The sequence below is a fragment of the Eriocheir sinensis genome, chromosome 46 (assembly GCF_024679095.1).
Source record: "Eriocheir sinensis breed Jianghai 21 chromosome 46, ASM2467909v1, whole genome shotgun sequence".
NCBI classification, from domain to species: domain Eukaryota; kingdom Metazoa; phylum Arthropoda; class Malacostraca; order Decapoda; family Varunidae; genus Eriocheir; species Eriocheir sinensis.
Window position 1 is genome coordinate 9659247 of NC_066554.1, and position 23356 is coordinate 9682602.

The 23356-nt window shown below is 40.6% G+C and overlaps 3 protein-coding genes across 5 annotated transcripts in view; 1 reads left to right on the forward strand and 2 right to left on the reverse strand.

Annotated features, from left to right (window-relative positions):
- Positions 1-295: 295 nt before the first annotated feature.
- LOC126981079 (uncharacterized) lies at positions 296-11692 on the forward strand. The gene is made up of 3 exons (XM_050831763.1): positions 296-545; positions 3528-3692; positions 6772-11692. Exons 2-3 carry the CDS (start codon positions 3546-3548, stop codon positions 8434-8436), a joined length of 1812 nt encoding a protein of 603 aa, XP_050687720.1. The 5' UTR covers positions 296-545; positions 3528-3545; the 3' UTR covers positions 8437-11692.
- A 280-nt stretch (positions 11693-11972) lies between these two features.
- Positions 11973-21679, reverse strand: LOC126981084 (uncharacterized). The gene is made up of 5 exons (XM_050831772.1): positions 19260-21679; positions 18129-18313; positions 16233-16392; positions 14734-14829; positions 11973-14007 (listed from the first exon to the last, which is right to left on the reverse strand). Exons 1-4 carry the CDS (start codon positions 19910-19912, stop codon positions 14784-14786), a joined length of 1044 nt encoding a protein of 347 aa, XP_050687729.1. The 5' UTR covers positions 19913-21679; the 3' UTR covers positions 11973-14007; positions 14734-14783.
- Positions 20995-23356, reverse strand: part of LOC126981080 (bifunctional peptidase and arginyl-hydroxylase JMJD5-like) — a 60199-nt gene continuing 57837 nt past the window's right edge. For all 3 annotated transcript variants that reach the window (XM_050831765.1, XM_050831766.1, XM_050831764.1), the window contains exon 5: positions 20995-23263. In XM_050831765.1, coding sequence (XP_050687722.1) covers positions 23009-23263 — 255 coding nt within the window. In that variant the 3' untranslated portion in view covers positions 20995-23008. The remainder of the gene's footprint in view (positions 23264-23356) is intronic.

Below are 23356 nucleotides of genomic sequence, written 5' to 3' on the forward strand. Positions count from 1 at the left end.
TAACTTGTATGTAGGGCCATTTAGGGGTCATTATATTCAGTGAAATAATCTTACATCCGCACTTACAATTATCCTATAGCTGTATAATTGACCCGTACGTATAGGAGCTATTATAACCAGGGAAATAATCTTATATCCACACCTGCATGTAAAGAGGCAGAATAAAGGGTACGTAGTGGAGGGGTAAGATAAAGTGAAGAAAATAACAAAAAAAATAGGAAAGCTAAGTCAGTGGCAGCTACAGACAAACAGGCTCAGGGCAGGGTGAAGTATATAAGTGTGCGCAGTGAAGTAACTATATAAGTGTGCGTGGTGAAGTATCCAAGTGTAGAGAAGTACCAAGGAGGACCTAAGAAGCGATACAAAGCGGAACAGCTCAAAAGAAGAAGAAGAAGAAGGAAGGTGGAGGGATCACTCTCGCCATGTGGAGGCCGAACAGCTGATCACAGGCCCGTCCACCACAAGGCCGCGGGATGCCTAGACCTGACCTGACCTAACGTGACCTGACCTCCTGGTATGACGAGGCTCGCTGGACTGTTGAAAAGGTCAGTAAGGGCACAGCAGGACGAGGGAAGCCGCTTTATAGGGGAGTCTGTACTAATGAAGGACAGCCTTGCGGGCCGTGACACTGGCGGGCAGGACGGTCAGCCTGTCCCTGTCCTTTAACCCCTAGTAAGGGACAAAAATAAAAGCTAAGCCAAGACCCCTGAGACCGCAATAAACAGCCGTTTTTTGAGTACATTTTTCGTAAAAGCTCAGGTGATACAATATATACAAGATGAAAATTTTAGTGAAATAACTAATAATAATAATTAAAAATTAACAAACAAGGTCAGTGTGTGCACATGAGGTAAAGGACTTGGCTTTTTGTGCAAATTTCCTTGTATTTTGAATTGCTGATGCAAAAAAATATATATACATAACAACAAGCAGTGTGGCTGAGCCTCTGGACCAGTGGTTCTCAACTCATTTCAGGCCACAAACCACAAACCCAATAAAAAAGTGGGGGAATATTCACGAAAGTGTAGCCTACTAATTTCCAGATGCTGACTGCTTATCTCTGAACAAAATATGATACTGTTTTTCATGGAGATAGTATTTTTCTCCGGAAATCACTAAATGATTGACTTTTCAATACCTGTTGTGGACCCACCGCTGCAGCCGCAAAATAGCTCACAGATTTACTCATTTGGACACCCAAGTCCTTGAAAAGAGAGCGCTTTTTAGTTTAACGCCCATAGATTTCCAGACTCTTATTATCTTCGCCCCAACTTGAAGGTTACGGCAATTTCTCACGCGGGGGGCATCTCCCATCTCTCCTTGAACAAGTTGAAAAGTGATTAGCTTTAGGCTTTGAAGCTAGGCACGTGTTACACACCACCACTGATGGTGTCTGCTTGTTCCATTCTCATTTTTTTTCTACAATATTGGTGTCAACATCCATAATAGTGAGCGAATTTGGAAGAGCATCTGAGCAAGAACCGAGTTCCTTCCTGACCGGTACCACCTGTCGTAAATCACACCTCTCACTTTACATTCATCAAACCAACCAATATTTATTTTCAATTGGTCCATTTTTGACGGAGGCGACCTCAGAGAACAATTTGTGAGGGCAAAGCCTGACTTTTATCAGGATTTGTTGTTAAAGAAAGGAAACTACCCACAATTTTGCATAAACAAGAAAGAGGACTAATTGCTTGTTCATAATAGATTTGTTAGGGTTTTGGGTGGGGCAGTGGATTTAAACTACGCCAACCGAACTTTACATAATCTAACCAGGGGGGGCTGTGCCCCCATGGACACCCGCCCCCCCCCCACATGTATATGCAACTTATTTCTGCGAGGAGGTATTTCTCGCAACACCGGGTGGACCGCCGCTAGAGGAGGCTACGCTTTCGTGAATATTAACCAAAAAATGTTGTGTACCATTTCATTTTTGAGTAAGGATAGAATAAGCATAGTACACAACAAGCACTTTGTTTTGAAATATATATGGCTACAGCACTTTATGACAGTGTTATATGTAGCCGCGTGGCAGCTGAAAGGAATCAATAGGATGGCTCATAACTTCGACTCGTACAGTTAATTTTGGGTACTTATTTTATATTAGATTAAATTTAGAAACTGAAAGTGACTTAAAGTGCCAATATTTTTCTTAGATAGGAATAATATGATAAAAAAAAAATTATTGTTCATCCCGAATTTTCAATAAATTTAAAATTATATACCTTCATTTTCTAGTTTATTGCCAAATACAGTGAACATCATGTAGCCCACTCAAAAAGTCACCATTGACCACCAGTGGTCCATGGACTACCAGTTGAGAACCACTGCTCTAGGCCCATTTAGGTCTAAGGTTGTCCTTCAGTGTTATCAGATGTAGATCAATAGCGAAGGTCACAAGGAAACAAGGAAAATATAAGAAAACGAAGGCATCAGCATGGTGGTCCAGCACTGCCTCCCAGTCCAGTGTCCCTTTCTTTAGGTCCAATCACCCCTCGACCCCCCCCCCCCCCCTATCTCTTGATCTAACTAAACATAACTTCACCTTCTGAGGGGCTTCACCTCTCTTATGCCCCCCATTGGTTAAGATAGGTTTTATCACACCCCTGATATCTCCTTGATCAACTGCTCCTTTGTTGTTCTATATACCTATATATAAGTATTCTGCTAACCTTCAAGCCTTCCATAAATTAATAGGGAAGAGTAGTAAGAACAAAACACCTGTGAAAATAGCCATGAAATGTGTATGGGAACCCATGCTGCCACAGGTGGCGAAGCCCATAGCGTCCTGTGGCTCATTCCATCTAAAAGCAGTACAGTCGTCCCTCAAATAGTACAGTTTCCAATAGTTTGGTTTTGGTTTTATGTGGATTTTCATTGAAGATTTTTTTAGGATTTTTGAATTTCCTGACGAGCAGGAAATTTAAAAATCCTAAAAAGATCTTCTATGACAATCCGTATAAAACCGAATCCAAACTATTGGAAACCGTACTATTTGAGGGACGACTGTATTTCTTTCCTTTATCCCCGTTTCCTATTTTCATTGGTTTTTTTTTTCCATTTGATAGTTTTGAAGCTCTTTTGAGTGTTTTGAGGCATCATTTGTTTTGCAAATGAAGAATAACCATATTATGACCATGTCAGATATTTACCAAAGGTTGGTTAGGTTAGGTGTATGTTAGGGTAGGTGGGTTAGGTTAGGTCAGGTCAGATCAGGTTAAGTTACCTATACTCCATTTACTTGGGATGTCATCCTCTTAACCCACCTACATTTTTATATATATTCTCAATCACATATGCTGTATTTTCTTTGCATATTTTTCACAACTTGCTTACTCTTTCCTAAGATCTCCCTTCCCATTTTTAAATCAATTGTTCGATATTCAGCATGCACTGTTTCTGTTTTCTATGACTTAGCCTCCATTTTTCTTTTCCTATTGTATAACACTAATATATGTACAATTTACTACTTGTAATCTCATCTTTAAAAATGCTAACCAGTGGTCACAACTGCCATCCTGCAGATTGGAGACATATCAACCATGACTCCCATGAAGAGCCTCCAGGAGTGGGCAGCAGACTGCATCGCCAAGACTCTCTTGCATAGCCTGTGTGTCACTCAGCTGGCCACCAGTGCCTTCCGTGGTCGGGTGGGCTCCAGCCAGAAAGAGACCATAACTCAATGCCTTGTAAGCATCCAAGACTTTCCATTTTTTTTTATCATTTAATTCCTTGATCCTCAAGATTTAGGACACCATTTTGCAATCATGCTACTTCATTATTCTCTTGGCAATAAGGAGTCAGGTTATCTTAAAATCTTATGGCTGTATACCTAGTTTACACAGACTCATGGCAACCAGCCATAAAATATCTCAAACAGTTTCTCTTCATCTTTTCCATTTAATCCTGGTGGCACTTAAAAACTCAAAGAATTTACATCCACACCATAATTATATGCCAAGTATTTACAATGTTTCTTTCTAGGTACTATAGTCCATCGACTCTAACTTGAGCCCTGTGGCTTGGCCTGAGGAAACCCCCATTGTTTACAGATCTAGCGATGACCTGCGCATGGCGATCTGTCTCATTGTTAGTCTGTACATTATCTATTTATGGAATATACAGTCGTCCCTCAAATAGTACGGTTTCGGTTTTATACGGATTGTCATAGAAGATTTTTATAGGATTTTTAGGTTTCCCGCTCGTCGCACCAAGTAGCCATGGCGTGAGTGGCAACACTGTTCTACCAGACTGCCACCCACTCACATCCCCTCAGTCCATGTGTGTGCACAACATCAGGAACACTGTTTTGCCAGATTGAAACCTATTCGCTTTCCCTAAGTCCGTGTGTGTGCACAACCTCAGCTACGCTTCTCCATTACCACATAACATGAACATGGGACCCGAGAGATAAGCCAAAACACCTGCTGAATGCACCCCAAAGCGTTCGAGAAAGGTTTTCACCTTGTAGAAGAATTCAGATTTAGAAGAAGTTACGTTTTGGTACGAGTTACCAGGGTCCCGCCTGACTAGCTTCTACTCGCCGGCCAAAGTTGCCAGTTATGCATTTTCTGTTGTAGTGTTTTTACGCTGGGCAACTTAGCCATCCTGGCAGCGCTGCCTTCCACATTGTCAGCGAGCAAGCCATGTCATACACTCACACTCTCTCTTACTCTCTAACACAGTTTCTATTGCTCTCTAATTATTCATACTTGAAATAAGATACAAAACAGTAATTGTGGAGATTGACTCCACGCCTCCAAAATACGACATTATACCTCCATATTATATAATTAAGGGATGCATATTTAAACTACTACAACCAAATTTTAAATGACCTGACCTCTAACGGGGGGGGCTTCGCCCTCTTCGACACCCCCAGCATGGTAACACTACACTGTGACTGCAGCAGAAAATGCATAACTGGCAACTTGGACCCATGGGAAACAGCTGAGCCAGGCGGTACTCGGATTCCGTAGGAATGCCCAGGAGAGTTTCTAGGGGGGCACTAATTTTATACGGATTTTCGAATAGTATGGGGGTCATGAGTCCCTAACCCCCTTACTATTTGAGGGACGACTGTATATACGAAGCCCCCTGCCGTTCACGGCCTCACTGTTCACAGATTCGCTTACACGCGGGTAGGGTATTTGCGACACTCCCCACCGAACGCGGATGAAAACTCGCGTATACGCGGTCTGTAGCGTATATGCTCAAACGTTGCGCAATGTAAACGAAGAAACCATCCCTGGGGCTGGATCTTGGGCTGGATGTATGGGACTGTCTCTTTCTAAAGAAAACTTACTTATTTTTGTTTTCTAAACATCAAAATTCAATTTATGTGACATATTCATGCATGGAAGGCCGCAGTGCTATTCGCACTTCGTATTTCCCCATGGGTCTGACGTTTGGCTGGCAGGATCATGGTGGTTAAGAACCACAGTTATCCTATGTGCACTGTAGTGAAAACTCATTAATCTGGGACACAGAAAACATAATTAATAAAACTGGAATAACTTTACATCTCTTTCTCTCTCAAATGGAACATTACAGTGTTAAAGTAAGAGAAATAATCCTTAAGTGTGATACACATAGATGCTTTGTGGGTCTTTCAAGCTTGGCAACGCCATTCCCGCACTAATAACGATATTCAGTTAAAGTTATTGTTAAAATCGTTAATTAGGGATGTTTTATGCAATAGTTATGGGTCAAGAAACGGAATATACTATGTGCTAAGTACGATGATCTGGCAACACTGGTGTACCCGGAGCAAAACAAACAAGATAGCAGCCGCAGTGAGGTCGGTGAGGCTACGAACCTTTACACACTCACTCTTGCTTACTGGGCGGGTCAGGGCATTAAATAACACAACTAACCATCACATCAGACAATTAAGATCACCAGGAGAGCAGCAATAGTAGCTTAAACACAAGACATATAGGGAAAAACAGAGCCTACATTACCCCTTGCCTGGACTTGAGTGTTAAATTATTACAGTCCATATTTAATTTGTGATTTATGTGTATGTAAAACTATATAACAATGCTTAGAAATGCTTTAGAAATCCATTTTTTTATTCGATCGAGATGGTAGAATGAAACCCTATTTTCCCTATTTGATTATAGTCCTGTCGATCGCAGATCACGGGAATCTCGCGGAACCACATACCCATGAATGGCGGGGGGCTTCTGTACATTCATAATACGACTGCATGGTGTTATGAATGGCTTGTGATTAGAAGGAAAGACAACAGCTCAGTAAACCTTCCATATCACTTGGCAAGGTGGCTCATGCGACGTTGCCGCCTGACGGACCTCAGCAACAGGCGCCAGGCCGCACCATTCAGTGTTATGCCACAGTGGACAACTCAAGTAGATCTTACTCTCGTGCCCTGCACAGCCATACAAAAGAGAGAGAGAAAGAGAGAGGTAACGACCCTCTCTGAGGAGAGTAATGGAGTGATGTGGCACCAGCGCGGACTCGTGGGGAATCCCAGAGTCGCGCCCAAGGGCTCAAGTTAAAATCGATAGACTATATTATAGTAAACATTTTCACATGTTTGAACTATTCAATGGAGAATTATTTTTTAAATGTTGATAATTTAATAATAATTACATGTTTTATAGCTACTGCAAGATTTTAAATATCTCTACTTCTATAGTCATTATGAAGTCAAACTGTATTTTATAACCATACTAAGAGGCTTACCTCTTAACACCACCCACCATCCCATGCAAGTTGTACTTAGTTCTTGTATCATTATTACAGAAAAGCCTGAAGGTACACCTGTCCAACTTGGATTGCACTGCTGCCTCCACCAACATAAGCAATCCCATCTCCAGGCTCCTGAAGCAGAGGATTGCCTCAGTTGCAGAATATATATCTTGCCAGTCCCAGCTGAACTTCCTAAAGGCATCCATTCTAAAATTATTGTTACTAGAGGAGTTTGTACTCAGCACAGGAGTAGTCTGGGAAAGTGGGAACTTCACTATTGGAGAAGACAATGATGGGGACTTTAACATTGAATACTCCTCATCAGATGCTGCATATCTATATGCTTTTATTAGAGTTCTGGAGACATTAGGTCCCTTTCCTGTGGAGAAGGCTGTGATATGCTTTGACTTTAAAGATACTGATGACATGAAGTCTGTCTTGCAGGCATTGTTCAAGAGCTGCACTAAGATAAAGAGCATTCATTTGGCAGGAAAGAGTGTTCACCTCATTTCCCTCAGCAGATTGAAGTCTATCTCTAAACAGCTGGAGGAGCTAGTACTAATTGACTCCTTTGGGTCATTAACTAAAGATGTTTTTTGTGTTTCCCTGCTGGGACGGCCCTGGATAGAGTATATATCTAGCCATGATGGTAGATATAACTGCTTGGAGCCCCAATTCCCTGTCTTGAAGCACCTCTGGTACCAGCGGCAAAATTCTCATCAGGGCTGGAATGACAGCTTCATAAAGACAGCAATCCTTACCTACTATCCCAACCTCCGCACACTGAATTGGCATGTGAATGACTTGAATCATAACTATGCTTTAACAAAAATCCCTGGTCTTAGTGGTAAACAGTACAACCTTGAGAACCTGCTCCTTACATCCATTGACCTCTCTGATTCCAACAGGAGCACAGCATCCAACCGTCTCATCTGCAGTGTGAATGTTGAATACTTATCACAACTCTTTCCTGGCCTGCTGGATGTATCTTTAGTGTTTTCCAGAGGTAGGGACTGCCTGTGTTCACGCTCAGAGCTAAGAGGTCCCTGTGAAGCAAGGGCATCTCAGATAATAGAGACACTGACCAATGTGTTGTCTGAATGTAAAAAGGTTGAATCCCTCACAGCTGGTGGTGACATTCTGCACCTAAACTCAATCCTGCACCCTGTACTGAGTGTATATGGACACAGACTGAAGTCCTTAGGCCTGAGACTGCTCTCCACTGCCACCACCAAACAGGAAGACATAGTATCAATTGTTTCTCTTTGTCTTAACCTAGAAAATATTACAATAACAGGAAATGGTACCCTAGAAGGCAAGCCTGGAAGGACTCACTCTCAGTACAAGTGGCCCAAAGTGAGGACATTACAGTTTTTGCTTAATGTGACTCATCCAGAAAATATTGAGTTAATTCAAATGTTTATATCTGCATCATGTTTTGTGGAAAGTTTAAGCTTGAGTACATTTTCCCTAAGACAGTTATGTTGTATAATATGTAGACAGACAATCATCCCTGTGACAATATTGATTTTGCCCATTCTGGATGACATATCTGACTCTGATTTAGATGACCAGCTCTGTGTGATCTTGAAGCACTGCCCAAGGGTGCGTCAAATGTACGTACCACGACGACTCGTGGGGTGGAGGCACCTGCAGGAGAAGCTGTGGAACCGTGGAGTTACTGTAAAGTTCACAGACCTGCTGGTGGGGGGATGCTGAGGGTTGGAGATCCATAATTATGTATATAATAATTATGCATTGTTGTTATCATGTAGATTTGAAACTTTTGGACAATAATTGTTTCAGATGAATTCACAGACAGTTTTAGGCAAAACTGCATGTCTTTACAAATGCTCTTTAAAAGCAAGGGAAATTGAATCACTGGTCCTGCAGGAGTATTCTTTAGGTGGTTAGATGACAGCTTTGAAAGCAAAGTCTGAAGTGGCTGTTGTTTTACAACTGGAACTATTACCTTGAAAGGACAAGCCACTGTAAATAGCTACAACCAAGTAAATGTGTAAAGCTATTTAGTGTGTGTGTGTGAGAGTGTGTATATGCGTGCATGCATGCTCAAACATTTGCACATGCAGTAACACCTTGATTTATCACAGCATACTCTAAGGAAACCATACTACTCCATTTACTGCAAGAACAGTCACAGCGTACACTAAACTTTATTTCAGGTCATCATGTAGAAATTCAAACTCACATATTGAAATAAGGAAAAAAAATTGCTGTAAGTTATTCATTCTCTTCTTCATACCCAAAAATGTACAAACAAATTTTGTGGTTCTGAAATTTGTCTGCCAAATATTCATATTTAAATCAAGTATTGTGGTCACAAATTTATCATAACTAATTATGTAAAAGGTTTGAATTCCTGGCTATAGTGACATCCTGTATACGAACTCAATCCTGCACCCTATACTGAGTTTCTTTGGCCACAGGTTGAAATATTTTGACTGTTCTTTACTGCTACCAACAATAAGAAAGATACTGTATCAAGAGTTAGTGGCAAAATTTTTCAGTATCCTTGTAGTGATGTCTATTCAAATTGCTTTTTATTACAAAACTTGAAGTAAAGTTTGCAATGAGTGCCACACTGCCTGGTGCCCCAATGCTTCCCTCTATCTTTTTGGCTCTTGTAATTATAAAGGGTGTGGATATTTTACCCGAGGGCATTCATATTACCACACTTTCATAAGTCTATTCTTACCCTCTCAAAACCTTCTGTCTATGCAGCCCTTATACCACACTTTTTTTTTTTTTTTTTTTTTTTTTTTTTTTTTTTTAACCCAGTAGCACCGACAGGCCAAATTTGTGGCTTTACCATGTAGCACCGACGGGCCAAGTTTGTGCCATGACATAATCCCCCCAAAGTAGATGATACATAAACTGATCACAAATGCTTTGATACATATGAAATGGTTTGTGTGAGTGATGATTTTTTCTTATATTTCTCACTTAGAGGGACCATTAAGAAACATGATCCCCGCTGCTACTGGGTTAAACTATTTACCTATAGATAATGAAAGTTTTGTATTTATGTATATGCAATATGCATGCATGTGTGTGTGTGTGTAAGAAAAAAGTATATATGCGAGGACTAAGTTATAAAAAAATGTAATAAAGATGTAAGAAAATTCAGTTTTTAAAAAAATGGCAATCTATGAATTGAATGCTTTACCAAACAAGTCAAAAATATATGTGAGTTTAGGAATTAAATGATGAAAATGTGTGAAAATCTGAAACCTATTAGGTTTGGCTTTGTAAAACTGCAAATACTGTACATTGTCAAGCACATACCCACTCACTGTGACTCACACACACACACACACAAAAAAAAAAAAAGGGAGGGGGATAAAGCATGGAAGAAAGTAAGGAGAAAAATTACATCAAGAAACAGAGAAGAATATAACTAGCAAGAAATAATATGTGAGGAAAAAAAAAGATATATGAGAAGAATATAGTCGACAAAAAGAGAATAACATGACATTTGAAAAACTGAAAGAAATGAGTGAAATACTACATGAAAATTTCCAGTGTTCACAAAAAAAATCAGACTTTAAAATCCACAAAGAGGAAGAAACAAGCAGAGATGGGGAAAATTTGTGACTAGAGAAAGAATACAAGAGATGATGAGGAGCCTGGAAGAAAGGAAAGCAACAGAACCAGATGGGCTATCACTGCATCCTAAAAGAGTGTAGACAACAGGTGATTGAACCAAAACATGATATAATTGAGTGTTCACTAAAGACAGGTTAAGTCCTGAGGGAATGGAAAAGGAATGACATCACATGGCATGTGGCAAGTGTTAGCATGCAGATATTAGTGACATGCAGAAAAAGAGATTTTGCAGTGGGATGTGTCACACAAAAGACAAGGGCATGGACTGAGATGGACTACCAGATTACAGTGAACGATACCACTTAAAGCATTGACACGGGGTGACCTCAAAAAGGAGATTAATTCAAACCAGATGTACATATTCCTAAATTTAAGCAAAACTTGATAAATTAAGGTTTGGAGATGGAACATCATGAGTGTAGCTCGCTTCCTGTATATCGCAAATAGATAAATACACACATATGATAATCTTCATACTCTGCAGTCCACGAAGTTACCTGAGACTGATGCCAGCCTTATTAACTCATAATCCCAATTTACGATAATCAGCAGGGCATATGGACCAGGCTTTTCATTCATTTCTATCATCTTTCCACCTTAATTTTTTCATTTTCCAGATTATTCACAAGCTTTAAAATTTAAATTTTTAGTAGGCACCCCCAACAGTGAGTTGTAGTTAATCATGCTGATGTGTCTGCTAAAAAGTTCAAACAAAAAACGATGTCCACAATTTGTACACAATGCCCAAAATTTGTTAGAGCATCCTATGAATAAACATGTCTTTGATAATCTGGCAACTCCTTAAATGTATGCTGGAGATTAGATAAAATGCCCAGTAAATAGAATGATGTGTTGAAAGAGAAGCCACATTTTTATGTTTATGGTTTTTGACTGTTCACTTTAGTCCCCTACTGTAAGCACTTACATAATTATTGGAAACCTTTCATGCCTCCTCCTGAAATTCAAAATTATACCTTTGAATAGAATTTTATTTAGTGTTTTCATTGATCTTGAATAGTTGTCCCTTAACTTTTGTGGGGGTTACATAACTGAGACCCCTAGAAATGTTAAATTTCTGAAAATATCCGCTGCCCCCGTTAAAAACATTCCCAGACTGCCCATTTTCTTATTGAACTGAAGAAAAAAACACTTGTCTATCTTTAGTAACATTGTAGTACAGTAAAACACCTCTGAATACCTGCAGTTGCTACTCACCAAGGGTTTAACTGTAATTGCTACAAAAGCTATAAAAATAGTTAAAACTACCTCAGTCAATGTACTTTACATGCTTAGGTGAAGGCAATGGAGAGAACACATCGATTGACCCTGCTTAGTGCAAGGAAACCCACGAACACCCAAATTATCATTCATGGATCTACCCTTAAAAAATCATTGTTTGCCGACACATCCGTGAATATTTAAATTCATGAAAGTTAAAATCACAATTGGTAAGGGACAACTGTATTAGGTGTACTTTTAAATCTCTTGAACCTTGGAAACAAAAAGTCACATGATTCAGATCTTGTAAATAAGGAGGCTGCTGCAGCAGTCATGCTCCTTGCTTTACCATGAACTGTACCATGAGTTGTGGGATGTGAGCAGATACAGTGACAAAATCACCACACTACTGTTTTGCCAAAGTATTTTTTATTTTACTTTAACACTGCATATGTCCACAAAATTATTTGCAGGTTCATTGCCTGTTGGTATAAACTTGGAACACACAAGATGCAAAATTATCAGTATTTTTCTAATATTATTTTTCAGTGCAATACCTTAGTTTTGAAACACTTGGAAACTTATCTGCTGTAATTTAAGGCAAGTAAACAGAATAACTCTAAGACAAGTTATGTTTATGACAGTTCTAAGGGGAATTCATCTACTATTTTTCTGTTCCATTTAGCTTATGCATTATTTGAGATAATTTTTCAGACTTAAATCCACTAGGAATTTAGCTCAACTTTACCCTTAACCTTCATTGAGATACATACTCAAAATTTTTGTTGTGCTCTTCAGAGAACATGGCATGATCTTTCCTCTCTTCCTGTATCATATCTCAACAATAAAACAACTGTAATATGTAAATGGGGTACTGATGTGAGTAGACAGAAAGGGCAAATATGTATTCACTCAAATGACAGGAGATTGAACCCTGCATGAGATAGGCAAGATTCAAAATACCTTTACAGTCACACTGTAATTAACTACCAAGGTCCAAATAGTTTGGCCAGTATTTGTGTGATCTATCCAAAAAAAATTGTTACAAGTAAATGATAACAGCAAATATGAATTTTTCCATATGTATGCCTTAGTGTGTGTGTGTGTGTGTGTATCAGAGGTGGGCACCCGCTAATTTTTTGTTAGTCCGCAATTCGCAATTCCGCCAACTTTGTTGGGCATTCCGCTAATCACTAATCCGCAGGTTTTCCGGCTTCGTTGGTCCGCTATCGGAAATCTGCTAATGCTAACACTAATATATATATATATATATATATATATATATATATATATATATATATATATATATATATATATATATATATATATATATATATATATATTTTTTTTTTTTTTAGTCCACTAATGAAATCTGCAACAGTCTGCTAACCCTTTATTGGTGGTTAAAAACATAATTTCCAATAAAATTACCTTACAATTTGTACATTTATTTATTTTATATTTTTTTATATGCTGCCTGCGTGCTGAGCAGACCAGCTGTGCATCAGACAGACCTTGAATAGGGTGGCCAGATTTCTGGAAGTGAAATTCGGGACGCTTTAATAAAAAACATTTTCAAGGACAGTGCGTGAAATCTGGGACATTTCCGGGACGAACCATTAAAATCCGAGACTGCCCCAGAACATCCCGGATGCCTTGCCACCCTAATCTAGAAGTTTCTCCACACTTTCAAGAATATTCTTGAATTTCCAGGAAATTTCATTGTTGGCAGTTTTTTAAAGTTTGTGCTAGCGGACTATAATTTTGGCATTCCACGAACTGCAAATCTGCTAATTTTTCAAATTTTCTGCTAATGCTATTCCGCAATTTTTTTGTTTGTCCGCTATTAACTGATTAGAGATTAGCGGACTTAAATTGCGGAATGCCCACCTGTGGTGTGTGTATGTGTTTATGTTTGGCCTATTGCAGTGGTAGGCTATCTTGATGGGGCCTGCTGGTTGGCCCCAGCCCGCCTATTCATGGCACAGGCAAGTGTTTATAGTGGCGCCATCTTGTTGGCTCATGCTGCTCCCCGGAACTTGTCCTTGCTTCATTGTAGAGTTTTGCTAAAGTCTGGGTTGATAGGTGATCTTCAGGATAGCATGTAGGTAGTTTTGAGCCGCTTAGTAATGATTGTGTGTGTGTGTGTTTTGTTTTTAAACTAACCGTGGCCCAGGTAAGCTTTCTTGATAGAGCCTGGTGGTCATCCCCAGCCTATTAGTACCATGGGCAAGTATTTTATAGGGGTGTCATTCTTGCTTGCCTCATGCTGCCTCCCTAGTGCTCCACTTGATTATCTAGAGAGAGGTATGCTGAGGTGGAGTGATAGGGGGTCATCAGGACAGCATGTGGGTTGTCTTCAGGCACTCCATTATGACTGGAAATTGTCAGCTTGCTGCAGCAGGGATGACATAAATGCCAGTCTGGATCACCACACCTGCATGCCTTGGGGTAAAAATTAATTTATTAGTAATTATAATCCTATCAACAAGATTCTTTTAAGTAATTGTAATCCTAGCAACATGATTCTTTTAAGTAATTGTAATCCAAGCAATATAATTCTTTTTAATACAATATCATAGTGTCTATTTGGCTTTGTCATAGCCAAAATTGTGGTCAATTATGGTTCCTTGGATATAACAATAGGCAAAATGTCTGGTCCAGGTCTAGGCTAAGTTAAATGTGTGCTATCATATTTCCAACTTCATTTCATGCCCCCTTGTGTCTTCCCATTCCAAACAAACAGATCTCTATCAATTCAGTCTACTCTTTTCTTGTTCTGGCTATTGCAATCGTCATACCTGGCTCTGTGGGGAGCCCCTTGGCCACCTCTAAACAGAATGGTCTCTTGCCAATACAATCCTGTGAGCAGAACCAACTTAAGGGTTACATACCACATGCCCATATTGCCCAAGTTGGCATTCATCGACCAAGGTAATAAGATTCAAATCAGCCTCATTGTGTAATCACCGACTTGACACAATGTCACACCAGCCATACCATATCCATAAAAGGAAAGGAGTTGGCAAAAGTCAATCAAGGACCTACTACAATTCCTGAAGAAAATATAAATAATATATTCAATGGTTTCTGAAATTTGCATGAGGTTACACATCTCAACACTAGGAATGTTTGATAATCCAGCTGCCTAAGACCTCTGTTGCTGCATACCTGATGACAGTGGGTGCATGCCTGATGATGGCAGGAATACCCGAGCTGTGCTATGGAGACAATTTACTGGATGTTCTCGTCATGCTTCTGCCTGACCTGAAGAACAAAAAGATTATTAGCTAAATTTATGATCAAAACTATGAATATAATCGTACTATCTTATATTTAGTCACTACAGGCTGAGAATCCTTAATCCAAAATTCCAAAATCCGAAAACCTCCAAAATCCAAAAGTTTTTTAATGCTGACACCGTTTATTTTTTTTTTTTTTTGGGGGGGGGGGGGGGTCGCCACCCCACGGGTGGGGACACAGGCTATATAAAGGCTGTCAGGGTCAAGTGCATATGTCCCTCCGAGGAGGAACCACAGACCCTTGCCGGGTGACAGCTCATGAAGGGGAGGGGAGAACGCAGATAGACCGACTCTATCGGTTGATGTCACCCTAGCAGACCAAGTCGGTCTTTCGACGAGGACTGGCATGTCTCTTTGTACAAGTCAAAGACGTAAGCATGGGTTCCCTTTGTTGGCTGTAAGTTTAGAGCACTCAAAGCGGAAAACAATGGGAATAGTCTCAGCTAGGGTCTCGAAATTAGTAGGCTACCCTCTCCTGAATAATTCCCTATTTCAGTTTTCATTTTATGCAGATTCAAATAAGAAGTGAGGATGGAGGAAGATTGTGAGGAGCTGCAAAAAGACCGGACAAAGTATATAGATGGAGCTAGTTATGGGAGATGGAATATAATGCAAACAAGTGCCATGTAATGGAAATGGGGAAAAGTAAAAAAAGACCAAGGGAAACATATAGGATGGGAGAAGAAAACTTGAGAAGGAAACTTAAAGGTGGTATATGAAGAAAAAGATTTGGGAGTAACGATGCAAGACAAACTATCCCCAGAAAAGCACATAAACAAGCTGTTTGGAGAAACCTACAAGTTGATGCAATGTATAAGGGTATCATTCCATTTTATGGACAAAGAAATGATGGAAGGAAATAATAACATCAATGATAAGACCAAAGCTTGAATATGCTGCAGTTGTGTGGTCGCCTTACAAAAAGAAGGATATCAGAAAGCTGGGAAGGATACAGAGAATTGCAACTAAAATGGTCCCAGAACTCTCGAATATGACGTATGCAGACAGATTGAAGGAGATGGATTTGACGACAGTGGAACAAAGAAGGGAGAGAGATCTGATCACGCTGTATAAGTTGGTAAATAAGTTTGATAGGTGGATAGAGATGATCTCTTCTTAACTGCAAGAACGCAGGGGCTGAGAGGACATAGGAAGAAACTTAATAAAGGAATCTGTTTGAATGACTTAAAGAGTATGGTTTTCCACATAGAAGTGTTATCACATGGAAAAGCTTGCGGGAAGAGGTGGTGGAGGTGAACAGTGCCCAACAAATGAAGGAAAGGCTGGATAAATGTAGATATGGAAAAGGGACTATTAAAGCTTAGCTCGGGCCTGGTAGACTACAAATAGGTAAATACACATACGAACCTCTGGTGCTTAGGGCCTGTGCTATCTTTCCTGTGTCTAAGGACCATCGGAGAACCTGCCACAAGCACCGGCATTTCCACTCTGCTACTGGACAATCGTTTCTTCTCTGGTGCCGGCCAATCTCTCCAGTCAAGGCTGTACCCCTCAGTCTCTCTATACACTGTAAAAATATTCCAGGAAGATTACTTGTGCAGCACAATTTATGCACTCTACAAGGCATATATTACCTAAAAATAAGTTTCTCAAAAGGTATATAAATTAATTTACCCTGTTAATTTTCTATTTTCAATTTTCCTATAAACTTTTATCAGAATGCTAAAGAATGACATGATTCATCTACTCAGACTAACTGAAAATATCAAAATGCTGAGGAAGTAAAATATGCACATTTCTTTACTACAACCACTACAACTACCTGCCCCATTCTAATTATGCCACTGCACTTTATTCTTCAGTTGCTTGCTTGAAATAACCTCTTCTTCTCCCCAACAATGTCTCACTTCCCTTAACAGGCATGCTATTACTCCACTTTATCATATATCTATCCATTTGCCAACTCTTTCACATCTTTCAAAACAAAGTATTAATTATTTTTTCAACCAGTTTCTAATCAACATATTCATATATTCTCTTTTTAGTACCCCTAAAGTTATGTCCACACAATGATACAAAGTACCTACTGGACTGTCTTGCAGCTGTCTCAGAAAAAAACTAAAACAGTCTAGTGATTTTCTCGCAACAGTCTCCTCCACCCCTCATCAGATCAGATAAGAAAAGCTAATGAGTTTTGATATATAGATAGCAATAGATGAAAGCAAAACTGTTGTCAAAGATATCAAATAAATGAGGGTACTTTATACCTTGGTACATATGTGGATCCCTTGATGAAAAAAAAAGGGGGGGGGGGGGGGGTTACTTCCTATGAACAAAGTTAAATCTATACCAGTGTCTATCAGATACTGACTATTTCCATTCATTCCACCCATACCTAACTGTCCAACCACTACTACTCCAGCATGTTGTTACTCTTTTACTTTTGTTGCCCATCAAAATATTCCTCTTTTCTTTACAGACTTCAATTGGCAAGCATTTGGGGGGCAACCAAGGCTCTTGTAACAAAGTTAGCATTTTTGACATGGAGAAGAACTAGAGGAACTTAAGTCTCTGGCAGAGAAGAAACAAAAATTTCTAGATATACTACAATCATTCTGTCATTTTTACTTTAAAGTACCATAAAAAATAGACACACACTGATGTGTCCCTGTACAAGTAGAGTCTACAGCATTTTGCATGAAGCTTACTACTATATTTTCAGTAATTCTTATCTACAACTAGTACAAGAACCTGAAACAATTGGGTAAAGGTCCAGTATAACTCCAGCGCCTTAATTTTGGTCTATTTTCTTCCAAACCTTCACAAAACCCTTTGTATACATATAATACATTAGTAAAAAGTTGCGGACAAATGCCACCTACCGTGTTCTAAAAAAATAAATAACCACGCGTGGTGGACCTGGTCTCACATGCGTGGGCTAATCGCTAACCAAGCAAACCATTGCTAACCAAGCGTACCATCGCTAACCAAGCATACCATCGCTAACCACTCTAAAACAGCCCTGAGCCATGACTCAAGGTCATCCGGGGCCCTGGCCCTTTCAGCCCGAGCCCCGGATGACCTTGAGGCTTGGCTGGTAGGTGGCATTTGTCTGCCACTTTTTACTAATGTATTATATGTATACAAAGGGTTTTGTGAAGGTTTGGAAGAAAATAGACCAAAATTAAGGCGCCGGAGTTATACTGGACCTTTACCTAAACTTGAAAGATGAATTTATTTCCTTGTTGCTGATTATTCTATTCAGTTGTTCTCAAGCCTGTAGAATTAAGTTGCTTTTCTAACCTCGGTTTGGGTAGAATGGAGATGATGGGGTGATGGCAGCCCGAACATTTGTGTGAGTGGAAGGCGTAGAGAGGGGCATCTTGCCACTGGGGTTGCTGCTGCTGCTGCTGCTGCTGCTGCTACTGCTGACACTACTCCCACTTGACAGCTGGCGCTTCCTCTTGGGTGTACTGGGCTTACAGTGCCTCGAGTAAATATGATTTTTGTTTATTAATTTTACAGATGAAGTTACCCTATTTATTTGCACATATGTAGCTTACTTATGTATAAACCAATGAATTAGTTTAGCTTTACCTAAAGGTTTCTTTAAAAGAAACTTATGAAAGGAAATGAAGGATCATATGCATACATGCAGCAGAGGCTTAATTGCTACCACTCATAACCACTGCCCACCAGTTGTGGCCATGTCTTAGCCAGAAATGTGTCAACAAGGAGACACAAAGATGTTAGGAGCATGCAGAAAAATCTGTCTTGTGAAGCCTAAACCTGCTGTAGATGGTGATGATGGTGATGATCCACAGCAGGTTATTGGCAGCTTTGGACATAGTAATGATGAAAAAAAATAATAATAATAGCACAGGCAACTTGGTGCTTGCACACAAGCATTTTCTCCTGAGGTGCATTCACAAAATAGTGTGTTTATGTCAATCTCATAATGTACAGAGGATGTAGATTGGCTTTGGACTCTGTACTTGCCATTGCCAAGAGAGGTTACTGTTTCAGAAGGCAGTGTAGGCCCACCCATCTTGACGGATTTGACCCTCGATCCGATTATCCACGAACAGCACCTCCAGCACCCCTGCACTGACTGCGAGCGTTGATTGGTTCCAATTTTGCCCGGTGCTAAACAATAATAGGGTTCGGGAATATGCACCTAGGACACACTCAGTCCTCCTGGGCGTTATGGGAATGCTTACATCGAAATTAGGGAGGGGACCAAATGGGCACAAGACATGAAGGGGTCTTTTCCACGTGAAAAGCCTGGAATTCACGTGGAAAAGACCTAATCTCCACTGGAGAATTGAGAAGCAAATTATTTTTAAACACTTGGGAGAAGCTTATTTCCCGCAGTAGAATGCTATTGGGTGATATGATTATATATACAAAGGCATCTAAAACTAGGCTACTCACCATGATGCATCGAGTCTCTCCAGCTCGCTGAACTTCCTGGATCGGTTTACGGTGGGTGTGGGGGTGGCCTCAATGCGATATACAAGGAACACCAAGTACTCGGCATGTGGGTCGTCGTCCTCGTCCCTGCATGAATTGCTCCACGGCTGAAACTTGGGGTTGTAGGCCTGGAACATAAAGTAGGCATGGATGTGGCTCAGCAGCGCCTTCTTCAGCGCCTGAACTGAGTAGCGCGAGGCACAGCCATTCTTGGGTATGGACGAACGAGTGAGCTGCGCCACAGCCACCATCCCCGAGTACTTGTTCCGTTTGAGACCGCACCACAGCTCCTCCATAGCCCTCAAGCTCCGTCCCTCGGGTGAACTGCTGCAGCTGTTATAGCAGGTGTCTTCCATGACACTACTCCGAATATACTTTGAGCGACTTGTCCTATTAGCGAAGCCCACTTTGGCGGAGGCGATGGAGAACTCCGTAACTGGATGGCCCAAGGTGCGCAGTTGAGTAATAATGGAGTTACACTTGGTGGTGAGGCGTATGACTGCTTCATCGAAGTCAAAGGCGCGATCGACGTCAACGAGCAGCTCCGTGTCGTAGCTGAAGCCGCCACCGCCTGGGTTCATGCACAGGGACTCGAACACTCGCCGCTCACTCATCTTAGCACGTTTTCTTTCACTTATGAATCATGCAACTTCGAAGTGTTTAATTTTCATTACGGGGGCACAAAAAACTCATATTCGAAAACACATGCTGCTCACACAACTAATGTAAGTCTGCCATCATCTCACTCATTATTTTTTTTCTGAGGAAACTATACATCTTAATTAAATGAACTCATCACAGACTGTCAGCACAGCTTCGTGTAATGTACGTACCATATGACCCCATGCGTGCACCAGCCAGCCTTGTTGATCCCGAGTATGGGGACAAGGACGTACACATTACTCTGCCACCATGAGGTAACACCGGATATATCATTCATAATGAAGCTGAACACTTTATTAATATTAAACCTGCCCAAGCATTGAACTAAAATCATGGATGTTCCCTTAATTCAGAAAGGACAATTAACTTTACGTTTGCTCTGCCCTCAGCACTGCTCCTACCCAGTTTTAGCCAGGACTCAACCTTCAAAACAATTTCTTCGTTATTTATAGAATTGGCACACATACTCAGTCACATGTAGCTATACACACATATCGCTTCTGTTTTCTTAAAAACACCCAAGTCACACTGTAGTGAATTCCATCAAATTCTGCAGACGAGTTAAATTGTCTCCCCTGCCCACTGCATGCTATCACACTCAGTATACTAGGTATGCATGATTTCATGAAGTGATAATTATTCTCTTTCTCTCAATGTAACACTTTCTTTTCTCAAGCCATTATTTTCGTGTTAACAACGTTAATTATCTCACGACACTTATTTCTTTTATCAGAAAGGCGCCCTGATTTAAAACCTTAGTATGTGCATGGCAAGGTTTCTGAAAAAAAGGGGGTTACTTTTATTTATCTTTTACAGCTAGATACATCACAATCACTGGTAATAGAACAAAACGATTGGACTGAACACAGCGTTACGTGTAGCACGTGATAAACCTGTAACAAAAATTAATGATACACGTACTCGGGTTGTAGTGTCTTATACAGATGATATATAACAGCCTAACAGGCCGGTATGTCCGTGTCCATTCCTTTGACACTGAAGGAAGGCGATTTAAGGTCGATGTTGAGATTACCTGCGTTGTAGGGAAGGGAGGGTTCCGTGCTGCAAGGAAACCCACATCAAGAGAGTCAGCAACAAACTCCCGCCCCGCCAGCACGCTAGCAACCCAGCACTGAGTCGCACTCGCAGTTGGCGTTGGGACGGGACGGGGGGGGGAAGGAGAGGTAGGGTGCGGGCCTTGGGTGCAGACGAGGTACGCTACGTGTAGTACTACGAGTGGGAAGGGAGGGAGGGAAGAGAAAGCGAGTTGCTATGTAGTCGAAAGTGGATAAGGTTGGGATGTGGGGAACGAGTAAGAACCTGAATGAGTGTAGGGGTATTGGGGAGGGAAGAACCGATAGAGGGCGGAGAGAGTGGGAAAGGAGAGCGTAGAGAACACCAGAGCGGAGAGGGAGGGGTGGAGGGAGGAAGGAGGGGAAGGGGTAGAGTGCTCCTCAGTTACATAACAGGTTTGGACCGTCAGGCCGCGTCACTTTGCCTGTCTGTGCAACATAAGATGAACTGGCGTGCTCACAGCATTACCAAACACATGCTAAAGTATGGGCAGTCTGTAGAGAACCGGATAGATATAAATCACGCTATATAGCCTACTATTGCCTGCTGGAGGTTGGGATGGCATATGTTCCTCCCTTCTCCTTTGTTGTGTAGTACCTTTACAACCATCAACCATCAATCAGTCAATCTTACAATATCGTAACCATAACGTCATTATTCATCGAGAGGCTCAACTTATTACCTTTATCATTTTTCAAGCCACTAAAAAACACAATTAACTGCATTACACTTCGATCTTTTCAGCTTTAAATTAGTGCATCATATACTTATTGAGCTGATCACCAACAATGAATGGCGATTATATTTCCTTGAGTCTCCCGTATGTCATCATTCACTTTCACACGATATTCTCGTTTGTTTCTCAGTTCTGAATGGCTCTTCGATCAGATTTCTTGTGGTTAAAAGTTTCCCTGTGTCTTTCGTTGTCACCGAGTTTAGCAGACAATGTACGTACAATGGCGGTAATTGCAAGAAATGTCTCCTTCTCCCTCGCCCATATCTGCAGGGGTCTTTCAACCACTCTGCTCTAAAACGTTGAGCAGTTCTTACTCGATCATGATTAATCTAGTTGCATTCGTTATATATAATTATCCAGATATACACAACAATGAATGTAACTGTCCTTCCTGGTAGTTCTCTTACCACCGAAACGAGACTATAGGTCAGAGTACTTATAGCTGCTGCTGGACTTTTTGTGAACAGGAAGCGGATGGGCAAGGGACTAAGAGGAGGAATGCAGAGTAGTAGGCTACCTGTATTTATAACCTGTTCGAACAAAAAATTATGTCCAGTCTTACTTTCCGTGCTATATTTTAAAAGGTTTCGATTAAACTTCCTTAATTACATGTATACATACTGCTGATTGATACTTGAACATAATTATATTTTGAAATGACACCAAGAGTTAATTTGGTGTCTAATACAATAAAAAAACGCAAAAAAAAGCACTAATGCGCCGAACATAATAATCATCTAGGCGCAAGTTAAGAAAAAAAGCCAAGTCTAGCGCCAAAAGTGCTACTTGGCAACTGTGTCAGGCTACAATGAAGAGGAAATGGGTTTGCTGCAAGGCTATAAGTGTGCTAATATATATATATATATATATATATATATATATATATATATATATATATATATATATATATATATATATATATATATATATATATATTGTTGTTGTTGAATAAAATAATCTAGTGATGATGGCTATTCTTTTTACGGTTTCTAAACAAAGTCCACCACCACAAGTTTCTGGCAAGACACTTGCCTCTTTACATTTGTAGAAAACCCTGATGACTCATGACAAAATCGTGGCGAGGAAATCTTACCGAATTGAAAGTTTTCGGATTTATCTAAAGTTAATTGTGACTTGGGAAAGGGTGCCAGAATTAATGTTGCAAGGTCAAGGTTAATATGTACTCCGCACAGGGTGTGGGAGCAGAGATTTTGAAGAAGGAAAATAATGGAAGAAGTTACGCCCACCAGAAAGAAACTGAAAAAGAGGTGGAAAGGGAGCGGACGTAGTGCCAACAGCGCGGAGGGATGTATAGTGCCTCGCCGGGCCCCAGAACGAGATCCTGGTACCGAGCCTGCTGCAGCAGAGGCCACGCCTCCACTGGACCTTCCACGTCAGCCTGGGAGGTGTTGCTGAGCAAAGGATCTGGATGCGCATATAACAGGTGGCTTTGGTCCTCCGTGTATAGCCGAACGTACTTGTAGCCCACCACCTGAGGCAAAACTCGTGTCAGGTTGGGTTCCAAGATTCAGGAAAAAATATTAAAAATCACTACATAAGTAGAACATTGTCTTGGTATGACTCA

Excerpts from the sequence above, each read along its gene's own strand:
- LOC126981084 (XM_050831772.1), bottom strand. The coding sequence starts at position 19,912 with ATGAGTGAGCGGCGAGTGTTCGAGTCCCTGTGCATGAACCCAGGCGGT. Across the intron at positions 16,393-18,128 it reads TCCATTCTACCCAAACCGAG|TGTATAGAGAGACTGAGGGG; the intron begins GTTAGAAAAGCA and ends ATATTTTTACAG. Across the intron at positions 14,830-16,232 it reads ACAGGCCCTAAGCACCAGAG|GTCAGGCAGAAGCATGACGA; the intron begins GTTCGTATGTGT and ends TTTGTTCTTCAG.
- LOC126981079 (XM_050831763.1), top strand. The coding sequence starts at position 3,546 with ATGACTCCCATGAAGAGCCTCCAGGAGTGGGCAGCAGACTGCATCGCC. Across the intron at positions 3,693-6,771 it reads AGACCATAACTCAATGCCTT|AAAAGCCTGAAGGTACACCT; the intron begins GTAAGCATCCAA and ends TCATTATTACAG.